The sequence below is a fragment of the Moschus berezovskii genome, chromosome 22 (assembly GCF_049115385.1).
Source record: "Moschus berezovskii isolate FMDL1 chromosome 22, NW_MosBer_1.0, whole genome shotgun sequence".
Taxonomy (NCBI): Eukaryota; Metazoa; Chordata; class Mammalia; order Artiodactyla; family Moschidae; genus Moschus; species Moschus berezovskii.
In genome coordinates, this window is record NC_142481.1 from 6753129 (window position 1) to 6768520 (window position 15392).

The 15392-nt window shown below is 48.4% G+C and overlaps 1 protein-coding gene across 5 annotated transcripts; it reads right to left on the reverse strand.

Moving 5' to 3' along the window:
• Positions 1-2687: 2687 nt before the first annotated feature.
• Positions 2688-12365, reverse strand: LOC129546466 (myeloid cell surface antigen CD33-like). 5 transcript variants are annotated; one of them, XM_088829912.1, is made up of 7 exons: positions 12106-12365; positions 11657-12037; positions 11172-11450; positions 10882-10926; positions 9165-9261; positions 7134-7215; positions 2688-3259 (listed from the first exon to the last, which is right to left on the reverse strand). In XM_088829912.1, exons 1-7 carry the CDS (start codon positions 12137-12139, stop codon positions 3089-3091), a joined length of 1089 nt encoding a protein of 362 aa, XP_088686038.1. In that variant the 5' UTR covers positions 12140-12365; the 3' UTR covers positions 2688-3088. The 5 variants fall into 5 exon arrangements, with proteins under 5 accessions (XP_088686038.1, XP_088686034.1, XP_088686037.1 ...); XM_088829908.1 differs by having other exon boundaries at positions 11172-11489; positions 12106-12283; XM_088829911.1 differs by having other exon boundaries at positions 11172-11489; positions 11657-11839; positions 12106-12281.
• Between the last annotated feature and the right edge of the window lie 3027 nt (positions 12366-15392).

The window sequence follows — 15392 nt, forward strand, 5'->3', positions numbered from 1 at the left end:
AGACATAATTAAGGTAAAATGAGTTCATTGAGGTTGGCCCTCATAGGGCCGGTGTCCATGTACGAAGAAGCGGTTAGGACACAGACACACATGGAGAAGCTACCACGTGGAGACACGGAGAGAAGACAACTGTCTACAAGCCAAGAAGAGAGGCCACAGAAGGCTGTGTACGTGTGTATAACTGAATCACTTTGCTGTACAGCAGTGATTAATACAACGTTGTAAAGCAACTATACTTTAATCAAAAATTGTTTTAAAACTTAGGGACTTCCCTGGTGGTCCAGTGGTTAAGAATCCACTTGCCAAGACAGGAGACACGGGTTCAGTGCCTGGTTCGGGAAGATCCCACGGGCTGCAAAGCGATTAAGCCCGGGCACCACAACTACTGACCCTGCACTCTGGAGCCTGGGAGCTGCAACTACCGAAGCCCGTGGGCCTCGAGCCCGTGCCCCTCAACAAGAGAAGCCACCACAGTGAGAAGTCTGTGTACTGCAACGAAAGTAGCCCCCACCCGCTGCGACTAGAGAAAACGGAGACGGGCAGCAACAAAGACCCAGCGCAGCTGAAAATAAGTTAATTTTTTAAAATGTAAAAATGAAGAAAAAATAAGGAGCCAGCCCCACGGACACCTTGATCTCAGACTTCCAGCCTCCAGGTTCATGAGCAAATGAATTTCTGCTGTTCAAACCTGACAGCTGGTGGAACTTCCTTGAAACAGCCCTAGCAAGTGAACCCACGGGGTCCCCCAGAAGAATCAACCCATGGAGTGCTCAGCGCACACAATGGCCAGGGGTCAGCTGGCAGGATGGGAGTCCTCTGAGGCCGGGAGGGAAAAAGGGAAGGAACAGTGTGGCAACCCCAGGAAACCGCTGCTTCTCCTCTCTGCCCTGTCTCTGATTCCAGTGGGCTCTTACTTCTCCAGGCGGTGCTGACCTGGCCTCTGCTAGGGTTGTCCCTCCTCTGATTGAGCCAGTTGCTGCTCCTGCAGCCATCTTTAGAGCAGAGTGTCCTGGGGGCGGGGTGGGGGTGGGGCTGACACTGGGTGAGCACCAGCGGGGTGGGGGAAGGGCTGCAGAGTCGGGCGTGCCCAGGGCTGACCCAACCGGGAGGACCAGGCTGTGGGAGCCCCTAGGAGGAAGGAGAGAGGATGTACCTGGAGGATGGGATGGGTGTGCGCATCCCTGGCAATATGGTGATGACCCTTGACTGTCTCTTAGTCAGGGTTAGAGAGATGGTGGGTCTGAGTGGGTTGGGTTGTGGAGACTGAGATGCCCTGACTCTGTATTGTTCCTCCACCTTCCAGAATTCTCCTTGGTTGTCTCTTGCATCATTCTTAGGGTTTATAGTTGTGAACAGAGGGCAGAAGCTGGGAAATGCAACAGGAACCACACAGCTTAAAAAGCCTGAATACTTACAAAAGAAAGCTGAGTGTCGAAGAATTGATGCTTTTGAACTGTGGTGTTGGAGAAGACTCTTGAGAGTCCCTTGGACTACAAGGAGATCCAACTAGTCAATCCCAAAGGAAATCAGTCCTGAATATTCATTAGAAGGACTGATGCTGAAGCTGGAGCTCCAATACTTTGGCCACCTGATGAAAAGAACTGACTCATTGGAAAAGACTCTGATGCTGGGAAAGACTGAAGGCAGGAGGAGAAGGGAATGACAGAGGATGAGATGGTTGAATGGCATCAATGACCGGATGGACATGAGTTTGAGCAAGCTCCTGGAGTTGGTGATGGACAGGAAAGCCTGGCGTGCTGAAACCGTGCGGTTGCAAAGAGTCAGACGTGACTGAGCGACTGAACTGAACTGAAGCTCACTTTTCTTCTTACCACCTTCCAGAATTCTCCTTGGTTGTCTCTTGCACCATTTTGGAGGTTTATAGTTGTGAACAGAGGGCAGAAGCTGGGAAATGCAACAGGAACCATATGGCTTGAAAAGCCTAAACACTTATTATTTGTCCCTTTACCAAAAAGTTTCCTGACTGCTGACCTGGAATATCAGGTTGAGAAGCCTGCAAATTCTTCCGCTGGATTAAGGAGAGAGAACAATCTTCTGGTTATGGTGAGCTCTAAGCTTTAAGAAATTCTCTAAATGGAATTATTTGATTTTGCCTATAGCAGGAGCAGTAGCAGGTAGAGAGGATGGAAAAGGAAAATTCAGGAATGGAGAAAGATGATGCTGGTGGTCAAGTCAGAAAAGGGATCCAAGGGAGAGCTTTGATTAAGAGAGAGACTGACAAATGTAGCCAATGTGGTCCCCGGGGACAGGACCGACCCAGCTCGGGGTGAAATGTGCAAACAAAATAATAATGTTGCCGACCATCAAGCTATCAGCCACAGCAGTCTGCCCTGCTGCTGTGCTCTGAGGAGAACTCAGGATGGAGAAAAACACAATAATGGCCCTAGATTATTAAAATGCGTATCTAAGGAATAATTTCCAATGGATTCAGACTTTTGCATCCTCCCATACATAGAAAAGCACTAAAATCATTACCTTGAGGTATCTGATTTTTGTGATTAGCAGTGATCTTTTGATGTTCAGTTACATGTTTGTTTTCAGCAAAAACGCCTATATATCCTGGCTCCTCCCTTACTGCTACAGAGCACCTCCTCGGAGCTGTCTGAAAGGCTGTCTCCCAGGCTATAGTCCTCAGTAAGATCCCCAAATAAAACGTAACTCACAACTTTCAGATTGTGTATGTTTTTGTTGGTTATTTTTTTCAGTCAAAAGTCACAATATATCAAGACTTCTGTTGCATATTTCATACTTCCATTTAATCCTCACCACAGCCCTGTGAGGCTGGACTTCTCATGTCTGTTTCACCAAAGCAGGAAACCGAGGCTTGGTGGATGGGGTCGGGGTAGGTGGGTCACAAGATGCTACTTTCTGTAAATGAACGAGCATGGATCTGAGCCCAATCTCTGTGATTGCAAAGCCTAAGACATATATCAGGAAACCTGCAGGCAGTAGTTCGTGAACCCACTGCTGGTGGGGATGTCAGGTCTCCAAGAATTAGCCTGAGGGTCCTCCTCCCTGTGGAAGATATGGCCGTCCCGACACTGAGGCTCATACTGCCTTGCGGGCCTCACTGGGTCCTGATCTCCGCGTACTCTGAGTGAGGGCTCTCCCGAGGCTTCTCCCCACGGAAGATGATGGTGGAATAATGCAGCTCCTGCTCCAGCTCCAAAGAGGGGGTGGCCCCTGCGTAACTTGTGGGGTCAGAAGACTCCTCTGACTTGGACTCCCGCTGGTCATCCTGTGTGGAGAGCAAAGAAAGGGGTCACATCAAGGGATGTTTCGGGATGAGGAGGCAGAGAGGGCTGATGAAGTGAATTTGACTCTGGGACAAGCATTTATTCCTTCTTCCATTCTGTTATTAAACATTTCTCAAGGTTCTGTTTTTTCAATCATCCAACAGTTATTAGGCTACAGATTGTTTTCCAACTCTACAGAACACTCACATAGACCTATGTAGAAAATAATATTATGTTATTGGCTCAGGGATTGAATCCACATCTGCCTCTCTGGCATTGTAGGTAGATTCTTTACCACTGGGCCACCTGGGAAGCCCTATGTAGAAAATATTATTATGTTACAGGGAAACTCTCAAAGAAGGTAGCTATTTCCCAATGGTAGGGACAGAATGAGGGACAGAATATGTGATTAAACAATTAATCCCACTAGGGGATTGTAAGTAGAAAAATATGGGAGACCCCTGTCAGTTAATGATTACTTGAGAAAACAGATTTCAGTTCAGTTCAGTCACTCAGGCATGTCCGACTCTTTGTGACCCCACGGACTGCAGCACGCCAGGCCTCCCTGTCCATCACCAACTCCCGCAGTTCACTCAAACTCATGTCCATTGAGTCCGTGATGCCATCCAACAATCTCATCCTCTGTTGTCCCCTTCTCCTCCTGCCTTCAATCTTTCCCAGTATCAGGGACTTTTCAAATGAGTCAGTTCTTCACATTGGAGTTTCAACTTGAGCATCAGTCCTTCCAATGAACACCCAGGACTGATTTCCTTTAGGATGGACTGGTTGGATCTCCTTGCAGTCCAAGGGACTCTCAAGAGTCTTCTCCAACACCACAGCTCAAAAGCATCAATTCTTTGGTGCTCAGCTTTCTTTATAGTCCAACTCTCACATCCATACATGACACTGGAAAAACCATAGTTTTGACTAGATGGACCTTTGTTGGCAAAGTAATGTCTCTGCTTTTTAATATGCTGTCTAGGTTGGTTATAACTTTTCTTCCAAGGAGCAAGTGTCTTTTCATTTCATGGCTGCAGTCACCATCTGCAGTGATTTTGGCACCCCAAAAAATAAAGTCTCTCACTGTTTCCCCATCTATTTGCCATGAAGTGATGGGACCAGATGCCATGATCTTAGTTTTCTGAATGTTGAGTTTTAAGCCAACTTTTTCACTCTCCTCCTTCACTTTCATCAAGAGGCTCTCTGGTTCTTCTTCGCTTTCTGCCATAAGGGTGGTGTCATCGGCATATCTGAGTTATTGATATTTCTCCCAGCAATCTTTATTCCAGCTTGTGCTTCATCCAGTCCAGCATTTCTCATGATGTACTCTGCATATAATTTAAATAAGCAGGGTGACAATATACAGCCTGACATACTCCTTTTCCTACTTAGAACCAGTCTATTGTTCCATGTCCAGTTCTAACTGTTGTTTCCTGACCTGCATACAGACTTCTCAAGAGGCAGGTCTGGTATTCCCATCTCTTTAAGAATTTTCCAGAGTTTGTTGTGGTCCACATAGTCAAAGGCTTTGGCATAGACAATAAAGCAGAAGTAGATGTTTTTCTCAAACTCTCTTGCTTTTTCAATGACCCAACGGATGTTGGCAATTTGATCTCTGGTTCCTCTGCCTTTTCTAAATCCATTGTGAACATCTGAAGTTCACAGTTCACATACTGATGAAGCCTGGTTTGGAGAATTTTGAGCATGACTTTGCTAGCGTTTGAGATGAGTGCAATTGTGCAGTAGTTTGAACATTCTTTGGCATTGCCTTTCTTTGAGATTAGAATGAAAACTGAGCTTTTCCAGTCCAGTAGCCACTGCTGAGCTTTCCAAATTTGCTGTCATATTGAATGCAGCACTTTTACAGCATCATCTTTTCAGATTTGAAATAGCTCAACTGGAATTTCATCACCTCCACTAACTTTGTTTGTAGTGATGCTTCCTAAGGACCATTTGACTTCACATTCCAGGATGTCTGGCTCTAGGCTGGTGATCACATCATTGTGATTATTTGGATCATGAAGATCTTTTTTGTACAGCTCTTCTGTGCATTCTTTCCACCTCTTCTTAATATCTTCTGCTTCTGTTAGGTCCATACCATTTCTGTCCTTTATTGTGCCCATCTTTGCATGAAGTGTTCCCTTGGTATCTTGTAATTTTCTTGAAGAGATCTTTAGACTTTCCCATTCTATTGTTTTCCTCTATTTCTTTGTACTGATCACTGAGGAAGGCTTTCTTATCTCTCCTTGATATTCTTTGGAACTCTGCATTCAAATGGGTTTATGTTTCCTTTTCTCCTTTGCCTTTAGCTTCTCTTCTTTTCACAGCTATTTGTAAGGCCTCCTCAGACAACCATTTTGCCTTTTTGCATTTCTTTTCCTTGGGGATGGTGTTGATCTCTGCCTCCTATACAATGTTAGGAACCTCTGTCCATAGTTTTTCAGCCACTCTGTCTATCAGATCTAGTCCCTTGAATCTATTTGTCACTTCCACTGTATAATCATAAGGGATTTGATTTAGGTCATACCTGATGGCCTAATGGTTTTCCCTACTTTCTTCAATTTAAGTCTCAATTTGGCAATAAGGAGTTCATGATCTGAGCCACAGTCAGCTACTAGTCTTTTTTTTGCTGACTGTATAGAAGTTCTCCATTTTTGGCTGCAAAGAATATAATCAATCTGATTTCGGTATTGACCATCTGGTGATGTCCATGTGTAGAGTCTTCTCTTGTGTTACTGGAAGAGGGTGTTTGCTATGATCAGTGAGTTCTCTTGGCAAAACTCTATTAGCCTTTGCCCTGCTTCATTCCGTGCTCCAAGGCCAAATTTACCTGTTACTCCAGGTGTTTCTTGACTTCCTACTTTTGCATTCCAGTCCCCTATAATGAAAAGGACATCTTTTTTGGCTGTTAGTTCTATAAGGTCTTGTAGGTCTTCATAGAACTGTTCAACTTCAGCTTCTTCAGCATTACTGGTCAGGGCATAGACTTGGATTACCATGATATTGAATGGTTTGCTTTGGAAATGAACAGAGATCATTCTGTCTTTTTTGAGATTGAATCCAAGTACTGCATTTCAGATTTTTTGTTGACCATGATGGCTACTCCATTTCTTCTAAGGAATTCTTGCCCACAGTAGTAGATATAATGGTCATCTGAGTTAAATTCCCCCATTCCAGTCCATTTTAGTTCGCTGATTCCTAAAATGTCTACATTCACTCTTGCCATCTCCTGTTTGACCACTTCCAATTTGCCTTGATTAATGGACCTCACATTCCAGGTTCCTATGCAATATTGCTCTTTACAGAATCAGACCTTGCTTCTATCAGCAGTCACATCCACAACTGGGTGCTGTTTTTGCTTTGGCTCCATCTCTTCATTCTTTCTGGAGTTATTTCTCCACTGAATTCCAGTAGGATATTGGGCACCTACTGACCTGGGGAGTTCATCTTTCAGTGTCCTATCTTTTTGCTTTTTCATACTGTTCATGGGATTCTCAAGGCAAGAATACTGAAGTGGATTGTCATTCCATTCTCCTGCTTAACCACAAAACCTAGCAGGCTTGCTTAGCAACAAAACCATGCAAAAGAAGCCCAAGACCTGCCCCACAAACAATAAAACAATGGTGTGATTTTGTGGTGTGGCATGAACCCTCCTCTTGGGAACTATAGTAACTGTCTTTTCCATGGCAATCATCTCCTGATCTGTCGGCCTCACACATTTGAATAATAATGAATCCTACATCTTCAAACAAGCAAGAAGGGGAAGAGGAAGAGCTCATTTCTGGACATGCTGAAAGGAGCATGGCTATGGGCCACCCCGCGCAAGGGGGGGATACACAGGGCAGGCTGCGTTGCCAGGGTACCCATGTCACTCACCAGGTAAGCTGGCTCTGCGGCAGAATAGGTGTTCTCCATGTCCACTGCGGTCTTGGCTACCTTCTTCCTGTAGGTCTTCACTCTGATGAGAGAGAGAGTTTGTGACACAGGATCACTCTTTTGAGGCTGGAGTGAGTGATTAATGCAGGTCAAGTATAGGGCCAGATCAATATATCCAAAGAAAACCACAATTCAAAAAGATGCATGCACCCCAATGTTCATTGCAGCACTATTTAAAATAGCCCAGACACGAAAGCAACCTAAATGTGCCTTGACAGAGGAATGGATAAAAAAGATGTGGTGCCTGTATACTATGGAATATTGCATACATGTATGCTAAGTCGCTTCAGTCATGTCCAACTGTTTGCAACCCTATGGGCTGTAGCCCGCCTGGCTCTTCTTCCATGGGATTCAGGCAAGAATACTGGAGTGGGTTCCTGTGCCCTCCTCCAGGGGATCTTCCTGACCCAAGGATTGAATCCATGTATCTTACGTCTTCTGCATTGGAAAGTGGCTTCTTTACCACTAGCACCACTTGGGAAGCCCTACAATGGAATATTACCGGCCATAAAAAAGAATGAAATGCTGTTTTGCAGCAACATGGAAGGACCTAGAGATTATCACACTAAGTGAAGTAAGTCAGACAATTATCAATTGCTCATTCATGTCCAACTCTTTGCAACCCCTTGGACTGTAAATCACTAGGCTCCTCTGTCCATGGAATTCTCCAGGAAAGAATATTGGAGTGGGTTGCCATTTCCTTCTCCAGTGGATCTCCCTGACCCAAGGATTGAATCCAGGTCTCCTGCACTGAAGGCAGATTATTTATCATCTGAGCCACTAGAGAAGCCTGAAGTCAGACAAAGAAAGATAAATATCATATGATATCACTTAAATGTGAAATCTAAAAAAAAAATATGGTACAAATGGACTTATTCTCAAAACAGAGACAGAGTCACAGATGTAGAAAGCAAACTAATGGCTACCAGGGCAGAAAACAGGGGGAGGGATAAATTGTGAGACTGGGATTGACGTATACACACTGCTCTGCATAAAATGGGCTTCCCTGGTAGCTCAGTGGTAAAGAATCCGCCTGCCCGTGCAGGAGATGTAGGTTCAATCCTTGGGTTGGGAAGATCCCCTGGAGAAGGAATGGTAACCCGCTCCAGTGTTCCTGCCCCAAGAATCCCATGGACAGAGGAGCCTGGTGGGCTACAGTCCATGGGGTCACAAGGAGTCAGATATGACTTAGAGACTGAGCACGAGCACGATGCATGAAATAGATAAGAAATAAGGACCTACTGTACAGCACAGGGAACTCTACTCAATACTCTGTAATGACCTATATGGGAAAGGGATCTAAAAAAGAGTGGATGTAGTTATATGCATGATGGATTCACTTTGATGTATACCTGAATTTAACACAGCACTATAAACCAACTATCAGTTCAGTTCAGTTCAGTCACTCAGTCGTGTCCGACTCTTTGCGACCCCACGAATCTCAGCACGCCAGGCCTCCCTGTCCACCACCAACTCCCGGAGTTCACTCAAACTCATGTCCATCGAGTCGGTGATGCCATCCAGCCATCTCATTCTATGTCGTCCCCTTCTCCTCCCGCCCCCAATCCCTCCCAGCATCAGAGTCTTTTCCAGTGAGTCAACTCTTAGCATGAGGTGGCCAAAGTATTGGAGTTTCAGCTTTAGCATCAGTCCTTCCAATGAACACCCAGGACTGATCTCCTTTAGGATGGACTGGTTGGATCTCCTTGCAGTCCAAGGGACTCTCCAATACAAATTTAAAAAGGGTAGAGTAAGTCCAGGAGCCTTCATCACAAAACTGTAACAAGGCGCCCCACCCCCACCCCACCGGGTCCTGAAAGTCTAGGACCAGGGCTGGGAGCACCGTCACGCCTGGCTAGGTGGCTACTAGCTGGATTCTCATTACCCCTGCAACCCCGCCCTTGCTCTGGGTGCTTGAAATCCCTCCAGGCCCCTCTTCTCCTCCACCAGCCCACACCCAGCCCAGCTCACACGAAGAAGATGAGGCCGAAGCAGAGAACAAGCAGCATGGTGACACCAGCTCCTGCGATGGCCCCCTCGGTCACTCCTGCCCCCGTCCCCGATTCCCCTGCAGACCAGAGAGACACTTGGAGAGAATTCCAACCTTGACTCCCCTCCTCAGCGCGCAGAGGGGCACCCCACCCCTCACGGGCAGCGTCCAGCCGCTCGGTTCCCCTCCCCTCTCAGAACTTCAGCCTTTTGTGGAAGGGCACAGTCTAAGCAGCACTGCCTCTCCAGCCCACACTCTTCCAACAAACTTCAGCTCTCCTTGGAGTCAGCTACTTCTCTATCCAGGGTTTCTATGTAGCAGACCCCAGAGCCAGCCACAGCAGAGCCATGAGGCTCGGAGCCCCATGGACGTTCCAGACAGACAGACAGACGGCGAGTCTTTGGGGGATGCTGAAGGGCCTTGCTCCTCCTTCCTTCCAGGGCGGGTGTCTAAATCTGTTCTCCTGGCCTCTGTTGGCGCTGTCACTCAGAGTTCACAATGGTGTTTTGAGCCTCCAGAAGGAAGTGGAAGAAGAAACCTTCTCAGACCTTCATATCAGATCCAGACGGTACTCCTGGCCCTGCCTGACCAAGCCTCCTGGGACACCAACTCTCAAGATGAGGTACATCTGGACATTACTTATCAATGATTGGATGGGCACTGCTGAGAGACTGCTGATGGGGCTCCTTGTCCAGTTGTCATGACCTGTGGGACTAGAGCAACGAGGGGAGTACTGGGCTCCAGAGAAGGGTCAGTGTGAGGGCTGGGGTGGGGGTTGGTGCTGACAGTCAAAGAATGGCCCAAAGTGACACTGGGGGCAATGAAGCCACTCTGAGTGACACTCTAATGGTGCATACATGTCATCACATCTTTGTCCAAACCCATGAAATGTACCCCAGGTGGTACAATGGTAAAGAATCTGCCTATCCATGCAGAAGACACAACAGACGCAGGTTCCATCCCTGGATCAGGAAGAGCCCCTGGAGTAGGAAATGGCAACCCACTCCAGTATCCTTGCCTGGAAAATTCTATGGCCAGAAGGGCCTGGGCAGCTACAGTCCAGGTGGTGGTGGCAAAGTGCTAGACATGACCGAGCACACACACACAGCACAAAACGTGCCACGCCAAGAGTGAATTCTAACATCAGTCGTGGACTTCGGTTGAAAAGGATGTGTCAGTGGAAGTTCACCGTAACATGTGCCCTAGGAGCGGGGGGATGTTGGTGAGGGAGAGGCTGTGTGTGTGTAAGAAACTGCAGGAAGGCAGGGGAAGTCTCTTTATCTTCTGATCAGTTCTGCTGTGAACCTCAATGTGTTCCTCAAAATGAAGTCTCATTCGTTAAAAAAAAAAAAAAAAAAAACATGCCCACCAAGGACTTCAGTGATTGGTGAAGGATAAAGAGTATGTTTAGTCTCAATCTGTTCCTCAAAATAAAGTCTAATTTTTAAAAATGTCTGCCAAGAACTTCAGTGATTGGAGAAGGGCAAAGAGCAAGTTTAGAATGGGCGGGGAGGAAGGTGTGGGTCACTTGGCAAGACCAGAGTTGGAGGATATTGGGGACAAGATTTAATGGGGGCTTCTGTCTCAATCAGGACCCCATTCAAACCCCATAACTTGAATGTGAAAAGTACAGCTAAGCTGGCAGAGGCCCCACTCCAGTCAATGCCCCTCGGGGGTGGGGGAGGGGTTCCTTCCTACCTGTGCCATCCCGGGCACAGATATTGCTTGGGTTCTGTGAAGCACCTAGGACAGGAAGAAAGCATTTTCCTCTTCAGTTGGGGGGGGGGGGATGGAGTGAGACAAGTGTGGACATTCCCTCCCCACCCTCAAAAACCCAGAAGCCACAAAAATCCAGGAGGGACAGGCCTGATGTCCCTCTAGACCCCTCCTCAGCCGGGCCTCCAGGACAAGGGCACCTCGCATCCCCACCCCAGCTCCCCCTGCCCGCACACCCTCAGGCCCCCCGGGCGTCCTCACCCCCCACTCACAGGTGACATTGAGCAGGATGGTCCGCTCCACCACCGCCCCGCTTCTGGGGAACTTCACCTGGCAGGTGAGCCTGGTGCCGTGGTCCTGGGGCCGTGGGGTGAGGGTGAGCACCGACGAGAAGGGGGTCCTGGGGCCCAGGGAGCTGGGGGCAGCTGACGTCCAGGAGAAGGTGGGGGGCGTGGCCCGCTCACAGGCCCAGGGCACGGAGCAGGTCAGGTTCCCGGGGCGGCCGGGCTCCAGGGCCCCCGGGCTGTGGATGTGGGGCTGGTGGGTGAGGGCTGGTGCGAGGAGGGGGCAGATGGGGGATTGGGAGGAGGCTTTGAGGTGTGCCCCCCCCCAGCGAAGCTTCAGGCTTCAGTCCAGCCCCTCCCTCTGAGCCCCCACCTGCTTTACCCTCAATGCCTCCCAGGAGGAGCCCTCATCCCAGCCCTGCCCTGGGACCCCCATGCCCCCCATTGTGGCCTCTCCTAGATCCACTGCTTACCTGTCACATTCAAGACGAACTGTTCAGACATGTAATTCCATTTCATATTTCCTCTTTCCACACGAAAAAAGTAGGAACCTCTGTCGGTCTTCCTGGCATCTCTGATCTCCAGGGAGCAGCTCTTGTCCCTGAGGTCCCCGAGGAGGTGGAATCGGCCCTGGGTCTCCTCCTGAACTTCACGATCTAATTTGTTTGTGGCCACGGGGGCATCCACGAATATATTGGCCCCTTCCCGGAACCAGAAGCCGTGAACAGGGGTAGAACCACTGTGGAAGCCCCCGGGATAGTGGGCAGAGCAGGGCACGCGGACACACAAGCCCTGCTGCACCGACATGGACCGCGGTGCTTTCAGCCAGTAATTCAGATCCTGAGTCAGGCACCCTGGGGGGAATCGAGGATCAGCCAAGCCGCCCCCGGCCCCGCCGACCCCCGCCCCGCCATCCACTCACCTGCCCACAGCAGCGGCAGCAGCAGCAGCAGCATGTCTGAGCTGGAGGCTGTCTGGGCGTCCCGTGTGTGAAAAGAGAAGGGAAGGGAGAGGGAGGTGGGGCTGCGGGGACCCAAGGGAAGCTGGGGAGGAGCAACAAACTGTTCACAGAAGAGGAACTTCAGAGCCGGAGCTCCTCCCCCTCCACACACAGCGGACAGGACACCCCTGGGCCCAGAGACCCCGGAGACCTGCCCAGAGAGGAGCCGACAAGCAGGGGCCCCCTGTCCTGACCCCCATCTGGGGCTCGTCCCTCCAGCACCAGAGCTCGGACCTGTGAGGACACCGTGGGCTGGGACTCAGGCGGCCTCCTAAGGCTCTCCCATCCGAGCTCCGCTGTCTACTCAGGGCGCTGCTCAACTCCGCCCTTGACCTGAAGAGTCACAGCCTCACGGAGACCCTCGGGAGGTCATTCCTGCGAGATGAGGGCTGTTTATGGTCTGTGGGAGTGTCTGGAGCAGAAGACAAGAAGGGGCTCCTGGGTGGAGTAAAGGCAGCCGCCAGCCACTCATTCACGCATCCCCCCAGCGGTGAGCGTCTCTGGGTGGTGACCTGGAGACCAGAAGGGATACGGCTCACCTGGTCCCCGCCTGAGAGATGCTGCCCGCCCGGGGCCCTCACTTCCTCCCCTGACACACAGCACTAGAGCTTTGTCGCTGGTAAGACTGCCATGAGTCCTGGCAGCATTCTGGAGTTTTCTAGAATTAGTGTCCTGGCAGCATTCTGGGGTTTTCTGGAGTTATGACATGGGATTTTTTTAAAGAAAAAAACTTCTGCTATGCTGATTCACAAACTCTCAATTGCATTTTCAAAATTAAACTGTATAGCATTTTGCTTCACATAAAACAAAAAGGGCAAACACATGTTCTGTGAGTCAGTGCAGACGAAACTTCTTTTAAATGTGCCCCAAAGGACTTATTTTTCAATTTAATATAGTTTTTATTTTGTATTAGAATATAGTTGACTTACAAGACTCTGTTAGTTTCAGTTGTACAGCAACATGATTTAGTTATACACATACATATATCCATTCTTGTTTAGATTTTTTTTCCATATAGGTTATTACAGAATATTGAGTAGAGTTCCTTCTGCTATACATTAAGTCCTCATTGATTATCTCTTTTATGTAGAGTAGTATGTGTATGCGGAGAAGGTGATGGCACCCCACTCCAGTACTCTTGCCTGGAAAATCCCATGGACGGAGGAGCCTGGTGGGCTGCCATCCATGAGTTCGCGAAGAGTCGGACACAATTGAACGACTTCACTTTCACTTTTCACTTTCATGCATTGGAGAAGGAAATGGCAACCCACTCCAGTGTTCTTGCCTGGAGAATCCCAGGGACGGGGGAGCCTGGTGGGCTGCTGTCTGTGGGGTCGAACAGAGTCAGACACGACTGAAGCGACTTAGCAGCAGCAGCAGCAGAATGTATATGAGGCTTCCCTGGTGGCTCAGTTGGTAAAGAGACTACCTGCAATGCAGGAGACCTGGCTTCCCTCCCTTGGTCTGAAAGATCCCCTGGAAGAGGGCATGGCAACCTACTCCAGTATTCTTGCCTGGAGAATCCCATGGACAGGGAAGCCTGGTGGTCTATTGTCCAAAGGGTCACACAGAGTCAGACACCAAACTCCCAGTTCAGTTCAGTTCAGTTCAGTCGCTCAGTCGTATCCGACTCTCCGCAACCCCATGAATCACAGCACACCAGGCCTCCCTGTCCATCACCAACTCCCGGAGTTCACTCAAACTCATGTCCACAGAGTCGGTGATACCATCCAGCCATCTCATTCTCTGTCGTCCCCTTCTCCTCCCGCCCCCAACCTTTCCCAGCATCAGAGTCTTTTCCAGTGAGTCAACTCATCGCATGAGGTGGCCAAAGTATTGCAGTTTCAGCTTTAGCATCAGTCCTTCCAATGAACACCCAGGATTGATCTCCTTTAGAATGGACTGGTTGGATCTCCTTGCAGTCCAAGGGACTCTCAAGAGTCTTCTCCAGCACCACAGTTCAAAAGCATCAATTCTTCAGCAATCAGCTTTCTTCACAGTCCAACTCTCACATTCATACATGATCATGGGAAAAACCACAAACTCCCAAGTTAGTCCCAAACCCCTAATTTATCCCTCCCCCCACCCCCTTTCCCCTTTGGTAACCATAAATTTGTTTTCTACGTCTGTGAGTCTGTTTCTGTCTTGTAAATACATTCATTTGTATTTTTTTTTAGATTCCACATATAAGTGATTTATATAATGTTTGTCTTTGACTTACTTCAATGTGATAGTCTCTGGGTCAATCCATGTTGCTGCAAATGGCATTATTTCTTTCCATTTTATGCCTGAGTAATATTCCATTATATACATAGACCATTATCTTTTTTATCCCTTTATCTATTGATAGAAACTTAGGTTGCTTCCACATCTTGGCCATTGTGAATCGTATTGCTATGAACATGGGGCTGCGTGTATCTTTTTGAATTAGAGCTTTCTCCAGATAAATGCCCAGGAGTGGGATTGCTGGATCATATGGTAACTCTATTTTTGGTTTTTTAAGGAAACTCCATTGTGTTCTTCATAGTGGCTACACTAGTTTACGTTCCCATCAACAGTGTAGGAAGGTTCCTTTTTCTCCACACCCTCTCCAGCATTTACTACCTGTAGCCTTTTTGGTGAGTCTGACCGGTAGCGGTTGATACCTCATTGTGGTTTTGATTTGTATTTTCATGAAGACCCTTTTCAAATGAAAGTTCAGTCATATGCCTGCTCTCCTCAAAGACTTCTGGATACTGCCTTGGCCTGAAGCCCTCCCAAAGTCTGTACTGCCTCGGGGTCTGCAGTGTGAGGTGAGTGTATGTTCCTCGGTTTAGTGTTCATCACTCCAAATCTTTGTTGTGACGAGACAAAAACGGAGGAGCATACACTCCCTGAGTCCAAAATGGCGGTGGCCAAAAGACAAGGAAGGGGAAAGCCCGGGAAAATAGAACAAAGGAAGGTCCGAGGACTGGAATGAGGACCTCAGGTAGAACAAACAACACTCCTGGCTGGCCCAATTTACATAGGGCAGGCAGGGGGGGTGGAAGGCATATAAAAAGAGGAGCCAGGAACTCTCAGTTCAGCTCAGTTCAGTCACTCAGTCGTGTCCGACTCTCCACGACCCCATGAATCACAGCACGCCAGGCCTCCCTGTCCATCACCAACTCCCGGAGTTCACTCAAACTCATGTCCACAGAGTCAGTGATGCCATCCAGCCATCTCATTCT